The 24,603-nt window shown below is 39.0% G+C and overlaps 1 protein-coding gene across 1 annotated transcript in view; it reads left to right on the top strand.

The window, feature by feature from the left end:
* LOC119804318 (fibronectin type III domain containing protein 3C1-like) overlaps window positions 1–24,603 on the top strand; it is a 67,863-nt gene that overhangs the window by 7,931 nt on the left and 35,329 nt on the right. The window contains 7 exon segments of the mRNA XM_042054332.1: window positions 8,625–8,917; window positions 9,352–9,383; window positions 10,531–10,639; window positions 14,350–14,426; window positions 15,771–16,029; window positions 18,470–18,525; window positions 18,843–18,985. Of these exon segments, the coding sequence (XP_041910266.1) occupies window positions 8,625–8,917; window positions 9,352–9,383; window positions 10,531–10,639; window positions 14,350–14,426; window positions 15,771–16,029; window positions 18,470–18,525; window positions 18,843–18,985 (969 nt within the window).

Raw genomic sequence — 24,603 nt, 5'->3', positions numbered from 1 at the left:
AAGGAAACGTATGTTAATGCAATGAATTTGTGCAAGAGTGGTTAGTGTAAGGTTGCAATGATCAGATTCAAAGCTGCCGATATCCAAGGAAATGGACAAGAGTGGTCAGGAGTTGCATAGGGAGCCTTGGTAGGTCAGGCAAAGGCCTTTTTATTCCTGCCAATGAAGAGATACCGAGGAAGCTATGGACAGACAAATCTCTGGAAACTAATTTTGGTGGCCTATATGCAGAAATCTTCATCTCCATCCTCATGTGTCTACTCAGATTCATCAGAGTCCTGTCAGGCATGGTGAAATCGCACTTCTGAAGAGAGTTAGGCAATAATAGGAGTCAGGAAAGCCTTGGTTACTGAAGGCAAGTGAAGGCAGAACCAGTGAGATGAGCTGATGGCATCATTAAAGGATTTCAGTGAATCAGTAGCAAGATAGTCTGGTTAAAGTAAGGATGTGTCCTTACAGAGATGGAGGGATGTGAGAAAGGTCAGGGATAGGGATAGGAGGTAGACTAGGAAGGGTGCTTTAGTCCATATCCTCTAGGATGCAGATGAGGCAGATCAAGGTAGGTCCTGTGCAGGTGGATGATTATTTAGTAACTATTATGTTCAGGTCCCCAGGGTCAGCGGGTGACCTTCCTTATACAGAACTGGCACCAGTGGAGCTATCTTAAAGTTTGGATGAGGTAAGGATCATTAGAATGAGTCTGTGTGGACTCTCACATATGAGCTTTAGAGGACTCGCTGAAACAAGAACTAAACAAGAAATTAAGATTCAAAAAGCAAAGTAGTCTAGTGGTGTAGAGATGAGTGGGAGCAAGAGAATTCATAAGGAGTATAGGAGGCTCTTAAGAAACTTAGAGAGTTACTCAGTAAAGTAAAAGAGTCTTCTGATGGTTTCAATTTAAAAGAATGTGTGGTCAAAAGGGAGTGCTCTCTCTCTCTCTCTCTCTCTCTCTCTCTCTCTCTCTCTCTCTCTCTCTCTCTCTCTCTCTCTCCCTCTCTCTCTCACATTAAATGCAAGGTCTGTACTCCTAAGTGAGAAAGGAGTTCACTTAGTAGCCTAGAGGCCCCACTGGAGGTACATTTGGTAGAAGTAGGAAAAGCCTCTACCCAACCTGTGAAAGTGTCAACTACAACTACTACCAAGAAGTAATTGACATGTTTTATGGGATGTATGAGTTGTACCATAGATAGATGAGTTGGGAAACATAGAGGCCTAATAGAAGTTCATAGAGAGAACTTTTGAAAGATGTTACACTGTTTACAGAGATCCTATAAGTATTCTTTCATTAGAGGGTGAAATGAACAATGTTTACTAAGGACATTTCAGAGGGGAATGTGGGCTGGAAAGTATCAGTGACTTTCTTGGAGGAAGAAAAGGTTTTTCAGTTGAGAAGGAAGTACTAGGTTTTTAAGATACTAGTAGACTTCTCAAAGTCTACTATTTTATACTTTATACTTTTATACTTTATACTCTTTTATACTTTATACTTTTATACTTTAGAGGATCTGAGCTGTTTCAATGCTATGATAAGTTTGAAAAGGAGAGAAGAGGAGTCAAAGGGGAAAGACAGGGGAGCACATCCTAGCCCTTGGCCAGCTAGCAGGCCTAGTATTAGGCAGTTATTTCCCCAAAGTTGAGTAATTGGGCTGCTTCAAGGAGACAGGGAATAAGTTTCCTGGTGATAACAAGGTATCTTTTGAAGTGAGGAAACACTACATTCTCCAAATTGGAGTGCTTGAATGAGTGATGTCATAGGTATGATTAGAGTGAGTGTAGATGCTAACTGTGGTATATCTAGCTTGGTTTAGGACCATAGTGAGTGCAAACAATTCTGCCTGCTGAAAAAAATGGTCTTTTTTGTTTTTTTTAAATTTTATTTTATTTTATTTTAAAATTTCCATCTCCTCCCCTCCTCCCACTTCCCTCCCCTTCCCTCCACCCATACCCCCACTCCCTCCCTCTCCAGGCCAAAGAGCAGTCAGGGTTCCATACACTATGGGAAGTCCAAGGTCCTCCCAACTCCCCCCAGGTCCAGGAAAATGAGCATCCAAACTGACAAGGCTCACACAGAGCCCATCCATGCTGGAGAATCAAAGCCCATGGCCAGTGTCTTTGGCTTCTCAGTCAGCCTCCATCATCAGCCACATTCAAAGAGTCCGGTTTGATCACATGCTCCATCAGTCCCATTCCAACTGGTCTTGGTGATCTCCCGTTAGATCTGTCCCACCGTCTCAGTGGATGTACGCACCCCTCACGGTCCTGACTTTCTTGCTCATGTTCTCCCTCCTTCTGCTCCTCATCAGGACCTTGGGAGGTCAGTCCAATGCTCCACTGTGGGTCTCTGTCTCTATCTCCATCCATCACCAGATGGAGGTTCTATGGTAATATGGAAGATAATCATCTTGTGGCTATAGGACAAGGCCAGTTCAGGCACCCATTCCTCTGCTGCCCAATAAACAAGCTGGGGACATCTCCTTGGACACCTGGGAACCTGTCTAGAGTCCAGACTCTTGCCAACCCTAAAATGGCTCCTGTAATTAAGATATATACTTCCCTGCTCCCATATCCAGCCTTCCTATATCCCAACCATCCCGTTCACCCAAGCTCTCTCCATCCTCCCCTTCACACTTTTCTCTCCCCATCTTCCCTTACCCCCATCCCAACCCACCCCCAAGTTCCCAATTTTTGCCCGGCAATCTTGACTACATCCAATATCCAGGAGGATAACTATCTGTTTTGCTTTGGGTTCACCTTCTTATATAACTTCTCTAAGATCACAAATTATAGGCTCTATGTCCTTTATTTATGGCTAGAATCCACTTATGAGTGAGTACATACCATATTCCTCTTTTGGGGTCTGGGTTACCTCACTCAGTAAAGTGTTTTCTATTTCCATCCATTTGCATGCAAAATTCAAGATGTCATTGTTTTTTACTGGTGAGTAGAACTCTAAAGTGTATATGTGCCACATCTTCTTTATCCATTCTTCTATTGAGGGGCACCTAGGTTGTTTCCAGGTTCTGGCTATTACAAATATTGCTGCTATGAACATTGTTGAACAAATGCTTTTGTAGTATGATTGGGCATCTCTTGGGTATATTCCCAAGAGTGGAATTGCTGGGTCCTGAGGTAGGTTGACTCCCAGTTTCCTGAGAAACCGCCACACTGATTTCCAAAGTGGTTGCACAAGTTTGCATTCCCACCAACAATGGATGAGTGTTCCCCTTACTCCACATCCTCTCTAGTAATGTATGATTTTTTGGATGTGTTCTTGGATTCGGTTTGCCAATATTTTATTGAGAATTTTTGCATCGATGTTCATGATGGTCTGTAATTCCCTTTCTTGGTTAAGTCTTTGTGTGGTTTTGGTATCAAGGTGACTGTAGCTTCATAAAAGGAGTCTGGCAATGACTCATCGGTTCCTATTTTGTGAAACACATTAAGGCATATAGGTATAAGCTCCCCTTGGAAATTCTGGTAGAATTCTGCATTGAAACCATCTGGTCCAGGGCTTTTTTTGGTAGGGAGGTTTCTGATGATAGCTTCTAATTCCTCACGGCTTACAGGTCTATTTAAACTGTTCACCTGATCTTGATTTAATTTTGGTATATTGTACTTATCTAAAAAAGTGTCCTTTTTCATATTTTCCAATTTTGTGGCATACAGGCTTTTGTAGTAAGATCTAATAATTCTCTGAATTATCTCTGTGTCTGTGGTTATGTCCCCCTTTTCATTTCTGATCTTGTTAATTTGCATGTTCTCTCTCTGCTGTTTGATTAGTTTGGCTAGGGGTTTGTCAATCTTGTTGATTTTCTCCAAGAACCAGCTTTTTGTTCCATTAATTCTTTGGATTGTTTTCTGTGTTTCTATTTTGTTGATTTCAGCCCTCAGTTTGATTATTTTCAGTCTTCTACTCCTCCTGGGTGAGTCTGCTTCTTTTTTTTCTAGAGCTTTCAGCTGTGCTGTTAAGTCTCTAATGTGTGCTTTCTCCATTTTCTTTATGTGGGCACTTAGTGCTATGAACTTTCCTCTTAGCACTGCTTTCATAGTGCCCCATAGGTTTGGGTATGATGTGTCTTTGTTTTCATTGAATTCAAGGAAAACTTTAATTTCTTTCTTTATTTCTTCCTTGACCCAGGGGTGATTCAGTAGTTGACTGTTCAGTTTCCATGAGTTTATAGGCTTTCTGGGGGTAACATTGTTGTTGAATTCTAATTTTAATCCATGGTGATCTGATAAGACACAGGTGGTTACTAATATTTTTTTTGTAACTGTGGAAGTTTGCTTTGTTACCGAGTATATGGTCAATTTTCGAAAAGGTTCCATGAGCCTCAGAAAAGAAGGTATATTCTTTCCTATTTGGGTGGAATGTTCTATAGATGTCTGTTAAGTCCATTTGGTTCATTACCTCCATTAAGTCTTTTTAATTCTCTGTTAGGTTTCTGTCTGATTGACCTGTCCATTGGTGAGAGAGGAGTGTTGAATTCTCCTACTATTATTGTGTGTGGTTTGATGGCTGCCTTGAGTTCCAGTAATGTTTCTTTTACATAAGTGGGTGCTTTTATATTAGGAGCATAGATATTCAGGATTAAGACTTCATTCTGAAGGATTTTTCCTGTTATGAGTATAAAGTGTCCCTTTCCATCTCTTCTGATTGATTTTAGTTTGAAGTCAACTTTGTTAGAAATTAGTATGGCCACACCTGCTTGTTTCTTAGGTCTGTTTGCGTGATAAATCTTTTCCCAACCCTTTACTCTGAGTAGATGTCTGTCCTTGTGGTTGATGTGTGTTTCTTGTAAACAGAAGAGTGTTGGATCCTGTTTTCATATCCAATCTCTTAGCCTGTGCCTTTTTATAGGTAAATTGAGTCCATTGATATTAAGTGATATTAATGACCAGTGGTTGTTAACTCCGGTCATTTTTTTTTGTAGTAGAGTTTGTGTGTTTCCCTTCTTCTAGTTGTGCTGGTGAAGGGTCGCTAGATGCCTGAGTTATTGTGGGCGTTGTTGGACTCCTTGGTTTGTGATTTTCCTTCTATTACTTTCTGCAAGGCTGGATTTGTGGCTACGTATTGTTTAAATCTGTTTTTGTCCTGGAATATCTTGTTTTCTCCATCTATGCTGAATGCAAGCTTTGCTGGGTATAGTAGTCTGGGCTTGCATCCATGTTCCCTTAGTGTCTGTAGCACATCTGCCCAAGACCTTCTGGCTTTCATGGTTTCCATTGAGAAGTCAGGTGTAATTCTGATAGGTTTCCCTTTATATGTTACTTGACCTTTTTCCTTGGCAGCTCTTAATATCTGTTCTTTATTCTGTATGTTTTGTGTTTTATTATATGTCATGGGGATGCTTTCTTTTGATCTAGTCTATTTGGTGTTCTGTAGGCTTCTTGTACCTTCATAGGAATATCCTTCTTTAGGTTGGGGAAATTTTCTTCTATAATTTTGTTGAATATATTTTCTGAGCCTTTGAGTTGTAATTCTTCACCTTCTTCTACCCAATTATTCTTAGGTTTGGTCTTTTCATGGTGTCCCAGATTTCCTGGATGTTTTGTGTTAAGAAGTTGTTGGATTTGTTTTGTTCTTTGATCTGTGAGTTTATTTCCTCTATAGTATCTTCAGAGTCTGAGATTCTTCTTCCATCGCTTGTATTCTGTTGGTAATACTTGTCTCTGTAGTTTCTGTTTGTTTACTCAGAATTTCCATTTCCAGTCTTCCCTCAGATTGTGTTTTCTTCATTACCTCCATTTCATTTTTCAGGTCCTGTACTGTTTCCCTTACCTGTTTGATTGCTTTTTCTTGTTTTTCTTGTTTTTCTTGGGTATCTTTGAGAGATTTATTTATTTCGTCTACCTTTTTGTTTGTCATCTCCATTTCTTTATGGCAGTTTTTTACCTCCTGTTTAAGGTCCTCTATTATTTTCATAAAGTACTGTTTAAGGTCGATTTCTTCTATTTCTTCTGGAGTAGGGTGTTCAATTCTTGTTGTTTCGGGATACCTGGATTCTGGTGATGTCATGTTGCCTTTCGGGTTGTTGGAGGAGTTCTTGCATTGGCGCCTGCCCATTTTTTCCTTCAAAGGAGCTAGGAGAGACTTGATGTCTTTATCCAATCCTTGCTCTGACTGAATCTGGGTGGATCTCTCAGTGCCAGAGCAGGAGCTATTCCTTGCAGCACAATCTGAAGGAGCCCGAACTCACTTGCCAGTCTCCTCAGACCTGCCTGGAGGGCAGCCTCTCCCCTATCTGGGTAGGTGGCCTTGGTACAGGGTCAGGACACTTGAATACACAAGGAAAGGCCATCCAGATGGGACTCCACAGCACTGAATCAGGGATTCCTTGTAGCTGAGGGATGCCTCCCAGATGTGTCTTCTGGTATTAAGATCCGGTGTCTTTGCTCCCAGATGTGTCTTCTGGTACTAATATCCGGTGTCTTTGCTCCCTGATGAGTCTTCTGGTACTAGTATCTGGTGTCTTTGCTCCCAGATGTGTCTTCTGGTCCTAACATCCAGTGTCTTTGCTCCCAGATGTGTCTTCTGGTCCTCCCAGATGTGTCTTCTGGTCTTAATATCCAGTGTCTTTGCTGGCCAGGGAGTTCCGGAGAGAGCCTACCTTGCTGAAGGCAGGCTCCCAGATGTGTCTTCTGGTCCTAATATCCAGTGTCTTTGCTGGCCAGGGAGTTCCAGAGAGGGCCTACCTTGCTGCAGGCAGGCTATTGAAACAAAGAAACTCCCGCCTGCCGGTTGCACTCCCTATGCAGTCCCAGCGCCCTGATCAGGCTGAGCTGGAGATGTTATGAACCCGAAGAGGGGAGGAAGAAGGGACGGTTTTTCTGGGTGCAAGCTGGGTGAGGTCGGGAGATGGAGGCAGTAGCCAGGGAGACTAGCCCCAGCTGGAAGACTAGAAAGTGTACGGGGTCAGGGAGTGGCTGTGCTCTGTCTCCCAGGCTGCTGCCAAGGAGTCGAGTTGTAACTCTTCTCCTTCTTCTACTCCTATTATTCTTATGTTTGGTCTTCTCACAGTATCCCAGATTTCCTGGATATTTTGTGTTAAGAATTTGTTGGATTTGTTTTGTTCTTAATCAGTGAGTTTATTTCCTCTGTAGTATCTTCAGTGTCTGAGATTCTTTCTTCTATCTCTTGTATTCTGTTGGTAATAATTGTCTCTGCAGTTCCTCTTCATTTACCCAGATTTTCCATATCCAGTTTTCCCTCAGTTTGTGTTTTCTTCATTACCTCCATTTTATTTTTCAAGTCTTGAACTGTTTCCCTAACCTGTTTGATTGCTTTTTCTTGTTTTTCTTGTTTTTCTTGGTTATCTTTGAGAGATTTATCCATTTCCTCAATTTTTTTGTTTGTCAACTCTATTTCTTTATGGCAGTTTTTCACTTCCTGTTTAAGGTCCTCTAGTATTTTTATAATGTTCTGTTTAAAGTCAATTTCTTCTATTTCTTCTGGAGTAGGGTGTTCAATTCTTCTTGTTTCATGATCTCTTGTTTCTGGTGATGTCATGTTGCCTTTCAGGTTGTTGGAGGAATTCTTGCATTGGTGCCTGCCCATCTCTTCCTTCAAATGGAGCCAGGAGAGTCTTGGTGTCTTGGTCCAGTCTGCTGTGACTGACTATCTGGGTGGATCTCCTCAGTGCAGGAGCAGGAACTGTTCCTGTCCCTCTGGATAAAACTCCTCAGCACTGAAACAGGGATACCTGGTATTCCAAGGCCACCTCAGACACAAGGGTGGATGTGGGAGCAGGTCAGGGCAGGGTCAAGTGGAACAGAGAAATCCTGCAGCAGGAGCTGGGGTGGGAGGCTGTGCTCTCTTCCGGGACAGTCTGCCCTGAGATAGCACACACTCACCCGCCTGGATGAAATTCCTCAGCACTGAAACAGGGATACCTGGTATTCCCTGAAAATTAGTCTTATAAAGGAGAGGTCCGGCCTGAACAACCTGATGGGAAAAACAGTCAAGATCATTAAGGTACCCCATGGTACCAATTAAGTTAATAATCTCAAACTGTTATCATAGCTAACATAATAAGGGCCTTCCCTGAGAAAACTACCCTCAATGAACCAATCCAAAGGTCTAGGAATGGGAGGTGGTGAAAAACCTTAATGCGCCCTCTGTTGTCCTAGAGTAATTGTGAAGTATTGGGCCACAAGAAAGACGTTATCTGTATTTGAGAGCAGAGTAGCTAGGACTGAGTGGAGGGCAGGGCTGGAGAGAAACTGCACAGGTTAGAAAAGGGTGATGTAACAAGACTGGGAGCAAAAGGAGGAACTGCAGGAGAGTGAAAGATAGCTACTCATGTTGCACACGGGTGAGAGGAGAAAAAAGATGTTGAGGGGAAAGCAACTTTGAAGACTCTTGGGATGAGCAGGATGGTAGTTTCTAGAATATTGTGGCATAAGTGGCCACATTAATATATACTTCAGTTTGTTTAGAGAAATACTGTTTGGGCTTGAAGAACTAAGACCGGGTTATGATCACTATAGAGGTAAAGGTAAAGAAAGGTCAGGAGGGGTGGGGAGCCCAAGGGCAGAAGTTCCTGAGGGCCTGTGTCAGGGTGATGAAACCTCTGAGTGTGTCTGGAGTGGAAACCAGGTAACCATGAGATTATCTCTGAATGCAGCATGAAAAGGTTGGGAGAGACACACAACGCTGGAGACCTGCAGCAGGAAGTAGTCTCTGAGACTTCAGACTCCAAGAAGGACTCTCTCAGTCTTAGGAATTGGTATGGAGTCCACTATATGTCTACCATGTCTTGCAGCAGAATGTTGTGGGAAGAGGGGAATATTTGGGAGTACAAAGAGAGAATATGGACACAAGAAAGGATAGAGAAGACAGAAGAGGAACAGAGTACCCTTGAAGAACTTTTCCCAATTGCTAGGAGACATCACCAAATCTCCATGGAAAACAATCTAGGTAAGTCTCTGAGAGAAGTTAGACTCGGGGATGATCCATGTAAAAGGAGAAAGTTCCATGGTTTGGCTAGAGGATAATGCTGAAGAAGGCAACTTAGAGTCCAAGACCGAAAAGAGAATTGATGCCAAGGGATCTGTGAGAAAGTAGTAAAAGGGCCAGACATTGGGGAAACATGCATTTCATTCCAGCACTCTGGAGGCAGAGGCAGCTGGATCTCTGTGAGTTCAAGGCCAGGCTTCTCTACAAAGCAAGTTCCAGGACAGGTAGGACTATTTTACAGAGAAACCCTGTCTCAAAAATAGAAAAAAATTAAAATAAAAAATAGTAGAAGGTTGGGGTATATGGAAGTAGATTAGGAACTGTCAAGCGGTCTTGTCCAAGGTGATAGAGACATTGGGCTTTTAAACAGGGAGGACAGGTATGTTTCTGTTTAGGAGTTTGTGGGCATTGGGATATTCACAAAGAGGTAAGAAGTGATGGGTTTAAATCTCTGAAGCCTGGCAGAGAAAAATGGATGTTGCAGAATTGAGATAAATCAAGAAGGAAGTCTGAGAGAAATGAGCTCCAGGTGATGGTGTTGGGCAATTGTCAGGTGGCCCGTGTCCTATATAATGGGGTTGATTTTAGAGATCAAAACAGGATTGAGGGATGTGAGAGAGTCACCCTCAGGTGCCGTCTAGCACAGAGGGATAAATTGAAGATAATTAGATAGACAAGAGAGACATATGGCAGAAAGTAGTGGTTAAATCAGAGACTCATAACTTCAAAATGCCAAGGATTAGCAATTGCAACTGTTTGGCAGTAGCGAGAACATCTATATCAACATGCACACACACACACACACACACACACACACACACCAAAAGGCTCAGGGACTATCTTGAAGTAGGATCAGAAAGAACAACGTTAGAGTCAGAGGATGGAGAAGAGTGCTGTGAAAGGCTGGCCTCTGGAAGTGGCATGGCTGTTGTATACCTCAACTCAGCATCTGCGGTTATGGCGTAAGACCACCACAAGATCAAGGGAGTTAAATTCCAGCTTCCGTGCCCCACCCCTAGCTGAGAAGCTAATGGCAGTTGATGGCGACTGAAGGAGTATTACTTCTCTTTGTGGGAGGGCTTCCATTGGTATGTTGCCCATGCCACAGTGGCTGAACCCACACACACATACACACATACCAGCAACACTAATAGGACTTAGTGGGTTATATTTTTGAAAATAAGAGGATAGAAAATGAAACGGGAGATATTTTGGAAGGGTGAGTAGAGCTGGAGTGAAGGACTATGGGATATATATATATATTTCCCATATATATATATATAGTGTGTGTGTGTATACATATATATGAGATCAAAGAAAATATGCTGCAAAGATAGAAAGGCAGCAAGAAAATTCTGAAAGAATCACCACTTGAAAGAGAATAATAGTTTTTTAAAAGGTACTTTATTTATTCTTATTTCATGTAATTTGTGTGGGTTCATATCTGTATAGACTAGTAAGCATCTATTTTGTTAAGAAGTAAATTTTGTAGCACCAACTTTCATTCATGAGACTGACATTTGGGCTGAGGTTTATTGGAAGTTATACTCAAAGAGGTCTGTTTGCTCTTTCAGAGGACCCAGGTTTATTTCCTAGCAGCCCTCAAAGCATCCCACAACCATTGTACCTCAGATTCCAGTGGATCCAGGCATCCCATGGATCCAGTGGATCTGTTCTGTGCAGGTACCAGGCCAACACATGGCCCACATATATACATGCAGTTAAATACCCATATACACAAAATAAAATTAAATCATATTTAAAAGAAGTTAGAGACTAAATGTTTCTCTAAGACAGCTCAAGTCACTGAGGTGATGTTCTGATTGGTCAGTCTGATTTTGAAAGTGGGAAAATTTCTGTTTTTATCTTTTTGGGCATTTTGTCTCTGCACTTGTGTCTCCAGAGTTTCTGAAAATATCAACTAAGAAAATATTTTAAATGGTTGGTATGTAAAGTTCATCATGGACCCACACAAATTACCATTCAAGGGTCTTTTTAATTTTTTTTTACTATTATTTAATTACTTTTAAGAACTACCAATCCAAATTCCCACTTCCTTCCCTCCTCCCACTACCCTCTCACTCCCTCCACACACCCTCCCCAACCCCCTCCAATCTTAAAATAGAGCGAGACACCTGCCTTGTGGAAAGTCCAAGGCCCTCCTCACTACATCCATGTTGAGCAAGGTATACATCCAAAGAGAATAGTATCCCAAAATGCCAGTACATGCAGTAGAGATATAACTCAGTGCCGTTGTCATTGGCCTTTCAGTCTGCCCCAACTTTCAACCACATTCAGAGGGACTGGTATCATCTCATGCTCATTCATTCCCAGTCCAGTTGGAGTTGGTGAGCTCCCATTAGCTCAGGTACATTGTTTCAGTGGTGAACCCCTCATGATCTTGACTTACTTGCTCATACTCTCCTTCCTTCTACTTTCAACTGGACCTTGGGAGCTCAGTCCAGTGCTCTCATGTGGGTCTCTGCTTCTGTTTCCATCTGTTCTTGGACAAAGGTTCTATGGTGATATTTATTTAAGATTATCATCAGTCTGACTACAGGGCAAGGCCAGTTCAGGCACCCTCTCCTCTATTGCTTAGGGTCTTACCTGGAGTCATCCTTGTGTATTCCTGGGGATTTTTCTAGAGCAGGGTTTCTTGCTAACCCTAAAATGCATCCCTCAATCAAGATATCTCTTTCCTTGCTCTCATATCTGTCCTTCCTCCATCTCAACTATCCCATTTCCTCAAGCGCTCCCCAACCCTCTCCTTTTCCCCTCCTCTTCCCCTTCTCCCCTTCCTTCTACCCCCTGCCCCCATGCTCCCAAATTTTGTCAGGTGATCTTGTCTGCTTCCAACTTTCAGGTGGATCTATATATGTTTTTCTTTGGGTTCGCCTCATTACTATAGGCTCAATGTCATTTGTTTATGGCTAGTATCCACTAATGAGTGAGTACATATCATATTCATATTTTTTGTCTGGGTTACCTCACTCAGGATAGTGTTTTCTAATTCCATAGATTTGCATGCAAAATTCAAGATGTCATTGGTTTTTTTTTTTTTTCCCCCCGCTGAGTAGTACTCTAATGTGTAGATGTGCCACACTTTCTTTATCCATTCTTCCACTGAGGGACATCTTGGTTGTTTCCAGGTTCTGGCTATTACAAATAATGCTGCTATGAACATAGCTGAACAAATGTTTTTGTAGTATGATTGAGCATCTTTTGAGTATATTCCCAAGAGTGGTATTGCTGGATCCCAAGGTAGGTTGATTCCCAATTTTCTGAGAAACCACCACACTAATTTCCAAAGTGGTTGCACAAGTTTGCATTCCCACCAGCAATGGACGAGTGTTTGCCTTACTCCATATCCTCTCCTGCATAAGCTATCATTAGTGGTTTTGATTTTAGCCATTCTAACAGGTGTAAGATGGTATCTCAGAGTTGTTTTTATTTACATTTCCCTGATAGCTAAGAAAGTTGAGCATGTCCTTAAGTATCTTTTGACCATTTGAAATTCTTTTGTTGAGAAATCTTTGTTTAGTTCAGTACAACATTTTTAATTGAATTATTTAGAATTGTAATGTCTAATTTCTTGAGATTTTTATATATTTTGGAGATCAGTCCTTTGTCTGATGTGGGGTTGGTGAAGATATTCTCCCATTCACTAGGTTTCCTTTTTGTCTTTTTTACTATTTCCTTTGCTTTACAGAAGCTTCTCAGTTTAATGAGTTCCCATTTATTTATTGTTGCTCTTATTGTCTGTGCTACTGGGGTTGTACTTAGGAAGTGGTCTCCTGTGCCTATGCATTGAAGGCTACTTCCCACTTTCTCCTCTATCAGGTTCAGTGTGGTTGGATTTATATTGAGGTCTTTAATCAAATTTGGACTTGAGTTTTATGCATGGTGATAGATATGGGTCTATTTTCATTCTTCTACAGGTTGACATCCAGTTACGCCAGCACCATTTGTTGAAGATGCTTTCTTTTCTCCGTTGTTTTTTTTTTGTATAATTTCAGCTTCTTTGTCAAAAATCAAGTGTTCATACGTGTGTGGATGAATATCTGGGTCTTCAATTCTATTTGGCAGCATCTCTGTTTTCATGCCAACATCAATCTGTTTTCATTACTGTAGCTCTGTAATAAAAGTTGATGTCAGGGATGGTAATGCCTTCAGGAGTTCCTTTATTGTATAAGATTGTTTTGGGCTATCCTGGTTTTCTGTTTTTCAATATGTATTCTTACAACGAAATACTAATTGTAAAAAATTTCAAATAACTGGGTGGTGATGCATGCCTTTAATCCCAGCAGTTGGGAAGCAGAAACAGGCAGATATCTCCGAGTTACAGGCTTGTCTGGTCTACAAAGGGAATTCCAGGACAGCAAAGGCTGTGACAGAGAAACTCTGTCTCAAACAATGAAGAAAACTCAAATAACCCAAAGAAGTAAGACACATAAGTATCTGTAATATAATTTTCAGCTGCTATGCAAATGTGTAGTTGAGATATTAAAATTTGTGGTATAAAAGTGCAGCATCACATGTATAGTTCTAAGCCCTTCTTTATACTAGATCATTTCCTAAAAACTGGACACTTTTTTAGCTTTTGAGATTTCTTTATTTTTATTTTATGTGTATGAATGTTTTACCTGCATGGATGTCTGTGCACCATGTGTGTGCAGTGCCCCTGGGGGTCAGTAGTGAGCATCAGATGCCCTGGAACTGGAGCTAACCAATGGCTGTGAGTCATCACGTGGGAGCTGGGAATGAAACCTAGATCCTCTGGAAAATCAGTGAGTGTTCTTACCCACTGAGCCATCCCTCCAGGCCCCTAGTTCACTTTTGTAATTATTTCTTTTCTTCTGAGATCATACTATAACTACATCATTCCCCTATCCTTCCTGCCCTCCAAACTATCTTATATACCCTCCTAGCTCTCTTACAGGCCGCTTTCTCATTGACACTTGTTACACACATGTATGTCTGTATATTCACTTTAATATTATTAGAAGGAAGCCTTAAAATAAAAATTCCTTTCATTTTATTAGGTAATATCACTGCAAGAAATTATTTTATGACGCAGAGAAAAACTTTAGGCAATATAACCATACTAAGTGAAAGAACACTAGCGGAAAGATGATAGCTTATTTTCATTCACGATGAGCTTGCCAATATTTTTAGAAGACAATTTACAAGTCCTCATAATGTTCCTTGATGCTATTCCATTGGTCAAAATGAATTTCTAGTGATTCGTCTATACTTTGGCAATGGGTTTGGGGACTATGTGACAATATCCTTTCAAAGTGGCTATTGTTGAAGCTCAGTGATGATTTTTACTATGCAAAGTTAAATGGGTTCTGTAATAGACTTTGTTTAAACTTCATTAATAATTCTCTTAGGACTGGATGACATACTACTGACAGCTGCAACTGGTAATTTGCCACCAATATGCCGTCCTCCTGGTTACACATCGCAGGTAGGCTAATGCGGTTTTTCTTTAGTGTCTAGCACTATATTATCATCTAACATTTTTACTATGCCAGTGTGTGATAACAGATTTTTCAGAAATATGTATTTATTTACATTACTGTTGCCATTTCTTTCAATTTTTAAGAAATTCTTCAAATATTTATTGTGCACATAAAATGAGAAGATGGATAACACTCCTACTGAGAATAAGAAAATATCCAGTGGCCTTGACTATACACTTGAGATGTCTTGTTATCCTTCCTCAAAGCCTTTGCTTCCTAGCTTATTCAGCTGTGTATATTGCATAGTGGTATAGATACAAAACATGCCAAAGAAGTCAGCATGGTGTATTTTAATTCTAAACAAAATTACTTGTAAGAAATTGCCAAATCAAAATATAAGAGCACCTGTGCCTGCACTCAGAAATTTCACTTTGAATACTTCACTAAGTAAATTCTTTAATTTTTCAGACAGATTTATTTTTACAACTTTGGAATGATATATTAATCATATACATAATATTCCTTATAGTGCTGTTTATACTCACAAAGAGGTTTGAAAATGAACACATGCTTATAAATGAGTGACTACAACATATGAGGATAATAAAGCACTTTAACAATAAGCAAAAAATGGGAAAATAGAAATGGTTCTGGTGTGTAGACCTTTGATCACAACACTTGGGAGGCAGAGGCAGAGGCAGGCAGATCTCTGTGAGTTCAAAACCAGCCTCGTCTACATAGTGAGGTTCAGTACAACCAGAGTTACATAATGAGAGACTGTCTCAAAAGTGCAGAAAGGGATAATTATAAACCAATACAGAAAAGTCTTCAAATGTCTATTATTAAATAAAAAAGAAAAGTACAGAATAGGAATAATGCTACTGTGATAGAATAAGAAGAAAAAAGCAAATTTCAGAAGTGTTCTTAATAAATTCACAGTAGTTTCCACTTGTAAAGTATTGAGAAAGTGAGGCTTATAAAGGGTACTTTTGAATTATATGGTACACTTTAAGGTTTTGAAGTGTGCCAGAAATTACTTCCTTTAAACAGAAAGTTACCTGCAGCCAAGCATGGTGGTGCACACCTTTAATCTTAATACTCAGGAGGCAGAGGCAGGTGGATCTCTGTGAGTTTAAAGTCAGCCTGGTGTATGCAGTGAGTTCCAGAAACTTCATAATGAGATCCTGTCTCAAAAGAAAACAAGATACATGCAGAAAAAAAAAAGAATGATCGTGCCTTCTTGATTATTGGTCCTTGATGTTATAGATTACTAAATTAACAAGATATGGTATAAATCAGAAACATAATGATTTCTGTGGATTTTACTATGATTCTGTCTTGTGTTTTAGGTGGAGGAAGAAATTGTTCCTCAGACATTTGACTACCACATGCCCCTGACTGCTCCTGCGAAGCAGGTCTCACCCTTCATAGCACCGCCACTGCTAACTTTCCCTCAGGCCTCTCAGCTTATGTATCCCCCAGTTCATGGGGAATTCCCAATACCTTACTTCCAAGAAGCTGCTCCACAGCAGATGCCACCACCTCCGGCACTACCACCATTACCGCTGCGACCACCACCAGCAACATTTATATACCAGGAGCATCATGGTAATATGTGCTTTCCTTCTTTTGAGATTTTGATTCTTTTTAGGTGTACAAAGGGTCCACCTGAAGCCTCTGCACTGTGTGTGTATAGTGCCTGCCAAACCCAGTAGAGGGCATCATATGTCCTGGGACTGGCATTAACAGGCAGTTAACTACTGTATGGGGGCTTGTAACTGAACCCAGATCACCAGTGCTCTAAACCTTTGTGCCATCTCTCCACCCCAGTATGCACTCTTCTCTTTTCTTTCGTTTTTAATTTTATTTTAAATAACTATTTTCCATTATATTTACCAATCCTACTTCTCACTCTCTCCCCTCCTCCCATTCCTTCCTCCTAACCGCATCCCACCCCTCATCCACTCCTCAGAGAGGGTAAGGCACATTGCTTTGAGGAAGGACCAAGGGCCCCCCAACTATATCTAAGCTGAGCAAGAGATCCATCCAGAAAGCCAGTTCATGCAGTAGGGATAAATCCTGGTGCCACTGCCAGTTGCCCCTCAGTCTGCTCCAGCCATAAAACTGTCACCCACATTCAGAGGACCTACTTTGGTCCTATGCTGATTTCTTCATGTCTGGCCAGAGTTGGTGAGCTCTCATTAACTCAGGTAAACTGTTTCAGTGGGTGTACCAATCATCATCTTGATCTCTCTGGTCATATTTCTCACTCCTCCCCCTTTCAATGGTACTTTGGGCGCTCAGCCCAATGCTCCACTGTGACTCCTTCCCTCTGCTTCCATCATTTGCAGTGTTGAAGCAACCAACTTTAGCTAAGGCCTAGAATAACTGACAGATTATTTTTAAAGGCAAGAGATTTTTCAAAACTGTCTTACCTTGTCTTGGCAAGATTTGACAGTTTTGCTTATCCATTTTCAGATACTATGTATTTTGTCAGTAGTTGAGGTATGGGCAGTTCCTTGCCCAGAGGCCAGTTTTGCCAAGAAGAAGACAAGCTCCAAGTGGAATGTCTTTGGTGCTCAACAATCTCTCGGGAATAGATCGGTGTTGCCAAGAGTGATTGTATCTCACTACCACAGAACTTTAAGATTAAATTAAATGCCACTTTTTACAGCTCTTTGAAGAGGTTGAAGATTATTTAGACAGAATATAATCTCTATGTATCTAAAGAACCTGATTAGTGTAACTATAAATATGACAGACATAGATGACTATTGATCTACAATTCTTAATACCTATCTAACTTAAAGACTAAGAGAATAAACAACTGTGCAATAAATGAGGACAATGACCTTCAAATGTAAACAATGTATAAACAATATATAAATATCTTAATCAGAAGTAGAAATGTACACTGCAATATGGTAAATATATATATCAATACAATATATATCAATACATAAAAATGTTTTAAACATAGGTAGAAGCACACATGTATACAATATTTAATATAATTTAACTTTGTATCCATATATAAACATCAAAAATCTATGCCAATGCCAGATAATGTGCCAAAACAATCCCACACCAGTGTGGATTTAAAGGGGTATTTATTTTAGGGAAAAACTTACAAAACACAGACATCCAGAAAAGGAGTCTAGTCAGGAGTCTAGTCGCTGGAACAAGAGTTGGAAGCAAGAGAGCGAGCAGAGGGCTGCTGCTCTTTTTTTAAAGAGAAATAGACCACACCCAGTGTTCTGGTATCTCAGTGGCTATTGGCTGAAGGAGCAGAAGGTGCTCCTGAAGCAAATATACCTTATATTAACTAGAGTCATCCTGCCATGCAATAGCTCTCAGAAATCTATTTCTCTCATATGAAAATTTCCTTCCTTTGTTCAATATCTACCCATTCTCTAACTTCCACCCCACTCCTGCTAATGTTTCCTTCACTCTGCAAAATTCTCCATGTAAGTGGGATCATGATGTATTTATTTTTCTGGACTTGACTTATCTCATTTAGCATAATGTCTTTTGGGTTTATATGTTGTAGCAAGTAACAGAACTCTCATTCTTCTTTTGAAGACCAATTAGTGTATGCAAAATCATAATTAGGCTGCCTCTTAAAATCATGAAAAATGTGAGAAAGCATCTAGGTGGAGAGATTGTATAGTATGTGAAAGGCCCTGGATTAAATTCCCATCAACATACATATGCACACACAAATACATATAGTTTAAAAGGCATCTTCTTGCAAAATTTGCATATCCTTGAATGCTTTTCTGGTTGTTTTCTAATGAAACATTGCAAATTTTAATCCTACTTAGTCTGTCTGATTTTACTTAAATTGAGGTATGTTGTAATATCCTGCTGAGTTTAATGCATATTTTGATCAGATTCTTGTTTTAGTGTTTAGTGTAAGTTGTCATTAGGTCTTTGTAATTTTCATTGTGCTGATGTATTTGAAAGGTGATAATAGACCTAACTTTTTTATCCTGTTCTTGCCAATATATTATTATTATTGTTTGAGGTGGGATTTTTCTAATTTTAGAAAACAATACAGACTACAGACCACAACCCTGCTGTTCCAACCTTGAAAAGCCTGTGGTAAGTAACTAAATTGAAAATTTTGTGTTCTTTTTACCTTTTCTCTCTTGACCCTGCACGTTCACTGTGATGTTTTCTTTAATAGAAGATTCATTTGAAGCATTTACTGCGATAAATTTTTATAATCTCTTCAGCAATGCAATAATAACCAATACAGTATCATTAAATATAAAATTAATGGCTAGTTATTTAATCCCAGTATTTCAGCACCTAATATTGGAGTTACACCTAATATCAATTAAGATTGAACAAAAGACTTTATTCAAAATTACACATTATGATTTTTAAGTATATTCCTTGCATTTCTAACATTTTAGGTTTCTAATATTCAAACAAGATCTGCTACTGTTTCATGGACTCTGACCTGTACTGAAAAATGTGATCATATTAATTCTCCTGTGACATTTGAATTGGCACTGTCTACCAATGGTAGAAATGAAATATACAAAAGTATTTATAAGTAAGTCTTTTTAATTATTTTGTGTTATTCAATTCAAGTATATTGTATAAACAATCATTGTGCATAAACTTATCCCTAGGCTAAATTCTTTGGTTTTTTCCCTAGATTCTTCCATTAGACAGGGTTAGTTTTTAGTTTAGTTTTTTCTAGTAGTTGGTTCCCAAATGAATCAGCAAAGCTCATTAGATTGTTATTTAAATGTCAGATCATCAATTTTCAGCTAACAGCTTCCTGGTAGACATATTTGAACTTTAGGAGGATAAAAAATAATCCTCTAATTCCTCCTCACTTTTCACCTGGTACAATTTAGGAAAAAAGAGCTGAACATGATGCTGTCTTGAGTCTATGGTGATATTTAAGATATTCATCAGTCTGACTACAGGGAAAGGCCAGCTCAGGCATCTTCTCTTCTATTGCTTAGGGTCTTAGCTAGTGTCATCCTTGTGAATTCCTGGAAACTTCTCTAGTGATAGGTTTCCTGCTAGCCTCATAATGGCTCCCTAAATCAAAATAACTTTTTCCTTACTTTCATCTCTGCCCTTTGTCCATCTCAACTATCCCATTTCCTCAAGTTCTCCTCCCCCTCCCCTTCTCCACCAGTCTTCCCCTTCCATCCACCCTACTCCCCCCATCACCACACTCCCAATTTTCTCAGGCGATCTTGTCTGGATCTATGTATGTTTTTCTTAGGGTCATCTTGTTACTTAGCTCCTCTAGGATCATGAACTATAGAATCAATATCCTTTGCTTTACCGCTAGTATCCACTTATGATTGAGTACATACCATATTCATATTTTTGGGTCTGGGTTACCTTATTCAGTATAGTATTTTCTACTTCCATCCACTTGTATTCAAAATCCAAGATGTCATTTTTTTTCTACTGAATAGTGCTTTAATGCGTAAATGTGCCACATTTTCTTTACTAATTCTTCAGTTGAAGGGCATATAGGTTGTTTCCAGGTATGGCTATCACAAATAATTCTGCTATGAACATAGTTGAATCAGTCCTTGTAGTACCATTGAGCATCTTTTGGGTATGTGCCAATGAGTGATTTTGCTGGGTCTTGAGGTAGGTTGATTCCCAATTTTCTGAGAAACCACTCTACTGATTTCCAAAGTGATTGTATTCCCACCACCAATGGAGGAGTGTTCCCCTTACTTCACATCCTTTCCAGCATAAGATATCATTGGTGTTTTGTGATCTTAGCCATTCTGAATGATGTAAGATGGTATCTCAGAGTTGTTTTGATTTGCAGGTCCCTGATGGCTAAGGATGCTGACCTTTCCTTAAGTGTCTTTTTGCAATTTGAGATTCTTTTGTTGGGAATTCTCTGTTTAGTTCTGTATCCCATTTTTAAATTGCATTATTCAGAATTTTGTTGTCTAATTTCTTGAGTTCTTTATATATTTTGGATATCATTCCTCTGTCTGATATGGGTTTCCCATTCAATAGGCTGCCTTTTTGTCTTATTGACTGTTTCTTTTGCTTTACAAAAGTTTTTCAGTTTCACAATATTCCATTTATTTACTGTTGCTCTCAGTGTCTGGGCTACTGGGGTTATATTTAGGAAGTGGTTTCCTGTGCCCATGCGTTGAAGGTTATTTCCCACTTTCTCTTCTATCAGGTTCAGTGTGGTTTTATATGGAGGTATTTTATCCTTTTTGATTTGAGTTTTGTGCATGGGGATAGATATGAATATATTTGTATTCTTCTATATATTGACATCCAGTTATGCCAGCACCATTTTTTGAAGATACATTTTTTATCATTGTATATTTTTACCTTCTTTGTCAAAAATCAGGTGTTCATAGGTGTGTGGATTGCTATCCACATCTTTGATTTGATTCCATTGGTCAGCCTCTGTTTTTTTATGCCAATACCAAGCTGTTCTCATTACTGTCACTCTATAATAGAGCTTGATGTCAGAGATGGAGATACCTCAAGAAGTTCCTTTACTGTAAAGGATAGTTTTGGCTATCCTGGAGTTTTTGGTTTTCCATATGAAGTTAAGTATTGTTCTTCCAAGGTCTGTGAAGAATTGTGTTGGGATTTTGATGGGGATTGCATTGAATCTATAGATTGCTATTGGTAGGATTGCCATTTTTATTATGTTGATCCTATCTATCCAAGAGCATGGAAAATCTTTCCATTTTCTGGTATCTTCTTCAATTTTTTTCTTCAAAGACTTAAAGATTTTGTCAAAAATGACTTTTACTTCTTTGGTTAGGATTACCCCAAGATATTTTAGGTTATTTGTGGCTTTTGTGAAAGGTGATGATTCTCTGATTTCTTTCAAAACTTCTTTATCATTGCATATAGGATGGCTACTGATTTTTTAAGATGATCTTGTATCCTGCCACATTACTAAAGAGATTTATCAGCTGTAGAATTTCCCTAGTAGAATTTTTGGGGTCACTTATGTATATTATCATATCATCTACAAATGATGAAAGTTTGACTTCTTCCTTTCCAGTCGGTAGCCCCCTGATCTCCTTTTGTTGTCTTACTAACCAGAACTTCAAGAACTATGTTGAATAGATTTTGAGACAGTAGTGGCCTTCTCTTGTTCCTGATTTTAGTGGGATCGCTTTGACTTTCCATTTAATTTGATGTTGGCTATCAGCTTGCTGTATATTGTTTTCATTATGTTTAGATATGTTCCTTGTTTCCATGATATCTCCAAGACCTTTATGATAAAGGGGTGTTGGATTTTGTCAAATGCTTTTTCAGCATCTAATGAGATGATCATATGGATTTTTTTCTTTCAGTTTATTTATATGAAGGATTACATTGATAGGTTTTCATATGTTGAACCATGCCCTCCTACTCTGGGATAAAGCCAACTTGACCATGGTGGATGATTTTTTGATGTGTTCTTGCATTTTATTTTCTAGTATTTTATTGAGTACTTTTTAAATTTATATATATAGTGCTTTATCTGCATGTACATCTAAAGGCCAGAAGAGAGCATCAGATCCCATTACAGATACCTGTGAATCACCATGTGGTTGCAGGGAATTGAACTCAGGACCTCTGGAAGAAGAGCCAATGCTCTTAAGCCTGACCAACATTTTATTGAGTATTTTTGCATCAAAGTTCATGAGTGAGATTGATCTAATATTTTCTTTCTTGGTTGAGTCTGTGTGGTATTGGTAACAGGGTAACTGTAGTCTCATAAAAAGTGTTTGGCAATGTTTCTTCTGTTTCTATTATGTGGAACACTTTGAAAATTATAGGTATTAACTCTTTTTTGAAGTTCTGGAAGAATTCTGCACTGAAACCATCCAGCCCTAGGCTTTTTTTTTTTTTGGTTGGGAGGCTTTTGATTATAAGTCTATTTAAATTGTCCACCTGGCCTTCATTTAATTTCGGTATATGGTACTTATCCAGAAAATTTTCCGTTTCTTTTTAATTTTCCAATTTTGTGGAGTACATGTTTTTATACTATGACCTAATGATCCTTTGAATTTTCTCAGTATCTGTTGTTCTGTCCCCTTTTCTTTTCTTAATTTTGTTAATTTGGATGTTTCCTTGCTCTTTTAATTAGTTTGGATAAGGGTTTGTCTATCTTGTTGATTTTCTCAAAGAACTAGCTCTTTGTTTCATTGACTCTTTGTATTGTTTTCTTTGTCCCCATTTTGTTGATTTCAGCCCTTAATTTGATTATTTCCTGTCTTCTCCTCCTCCTGGGTGAGTCTGCTTCTTTTTGTCCAAGAGCTTTCAGGTGTGCTGTTAAGGTACTAGTTTGAGCTTTCTTCACTTTTTTATGTAGGCATTTGGTGCTATGAACTTTCCTTTTAGCACTGCTTTCATAATGTCCCTTAGGTTTGTCTATGTTGTGCTTTCATTTTCATTGATTTCTAGGAAGTCTTTAATTCCTTTATTTCTTTCTTGACCCATGGGTGGTTCAATAGAGCACTGTTTAATTTCCATGTATTTGTGGGTTTTCTGAAATTAACACTGCTGCTGAAATTCTAATTTAAACCATGGTGATTCTATAAGATAACTGGTGTTTACTCTAACTTTTTCTGTATCTGTTGAGGTTTGCTTTCTTACTGCTTATGTGGTCAGTTTTAGATAAGGTTCCATGAGGTGCTGAGAAGAAGGTATATTCTTTTGTGTTGGGTGGAATGTTCTGTGGATGTCTGTTAATTTCAATTGACTCATGATATCTGTTATTTCTATTATTTCTCTGTTAGTTTCTGTCTTGTGACCTGTCCATTGGGGAGAAGTCTCCTACTATTAGTGTGTGGGGTTTGATGTGCCATTTAAGCTTTAGTAATGTTTCTTTTACATGTGTGGGTGCTCTTTTATTTGGAGTGTAGATGTCCAAGATTGAGTCTTGATCTTGATGGATTGTTCCTGTTATGGGTATAAAATGTCATCCATCTCTTTTGATTGATTTTAGTTTAGTCTTTTTGTTAGATAATAGGATAGACACACACACTTGTTTCTTAGGTCCATTTGAATGGAGAACCTTTTCCCAACCCTTTACTTTGAGGTAATGTCTACCTTTGAGATTGAGGTATGTTTCTTTCTTTTTTAGCTCTACATTTTTCTCTGCTCCCCTCCCTGTTTCTCCCCTCTTCTTCAACCCTCTACCAAGGTCTCCATGCTTTCAATTTACTCAAGAGATCTTGTCTTTTTCTACTTTCCATGTAGATTAAATCTATGTATGTCTCTCTTAGGGTCCTCGTTGTCTAGGTTCTCTAGGATTGTGACTTTGGGGCTGGTTTTCTTTTCTTTGTGTTTAAAAAGGACTTATGAGTAAGGAAAATGTGGTACATTTACACAATGGAGTACTACACAGCAGAAAAAACAATGACATCTTGAATTTTACAGGCAAATCGACTGAGCTAGAAAACATCATTTTGAGTGAAGTAACCCAGACCCTGAAAGAAAATTGTCACATGAGGTGTGTTTCTTGTATACAACAGAAGGCTGGATCCTGCTTTTATATTCATTCTCTTAGCCTGTGTCTTTTTATAAATAAATTGATTCCATTGGTATTAAGTGATATTAATAACCCATAAATTGTTAATTGCTGTAAATTTTTTCAGTGGCAGTGTGTTTGTTTCCCTTCTTAGAATTTTGTTGTATGTAGTTATCTGCTGCCTGTGATCTTGTGCAGGCAGTTAGCTTCTGTGGGTTGGGGTTTTACTTCTAGTACTTTCTGTAAGGCTGGATTTGTGGAAAGGTATATTTAAATCTGGTTTTGTCATGGAATATCTTGTATTCTTTATTGATGGAGATTGAAAGCTTTGCTGGGTATAGTAGTCTGGACTTTCATCTGTGGTCTCTTAGTGTCTGCAGCACATCTTCCCAAGACTTTCTGGCTTTCATGGTTTCCATTGAGAGGTTGGGTGTAATTCTGATAGGTATCACTTTATATGTTACTTGACCTTTTTCCTATGTGGCTTTTAATATTTGTTCTTTATTTTGTGTTTTGCATTTTTTATTATATGGTGAGGGGAGTTTTTTTGGATCCAGTTCATTTGGTGTTCTGAAACTTTTTTGCCTTCATAAGAATATCCTTTTTTAGGTTGGGAGAGTTTTCTTTAATGATTTTGATGAATATATTTTCAGTGCCTTTGAACTGTAGTTTTCCTCCTTCTT

Source organism: Arvicola amphibius, chromosome X (assembly GCF_903992535.2).
Source record: "Arvicola amphibius chromosome X, mArvAmp1.2, whole genome shotgun sequence".
Classification (NCBI taxonomy): Eukaryota; Metazoa; Chordata; class Mammalia; order Rodentia; family Cricetidae; genus Arvicola; species Arvicola amphibius.
This window is presented reverse-complemented; position numbering and strand designations above follow the sequence as displayed.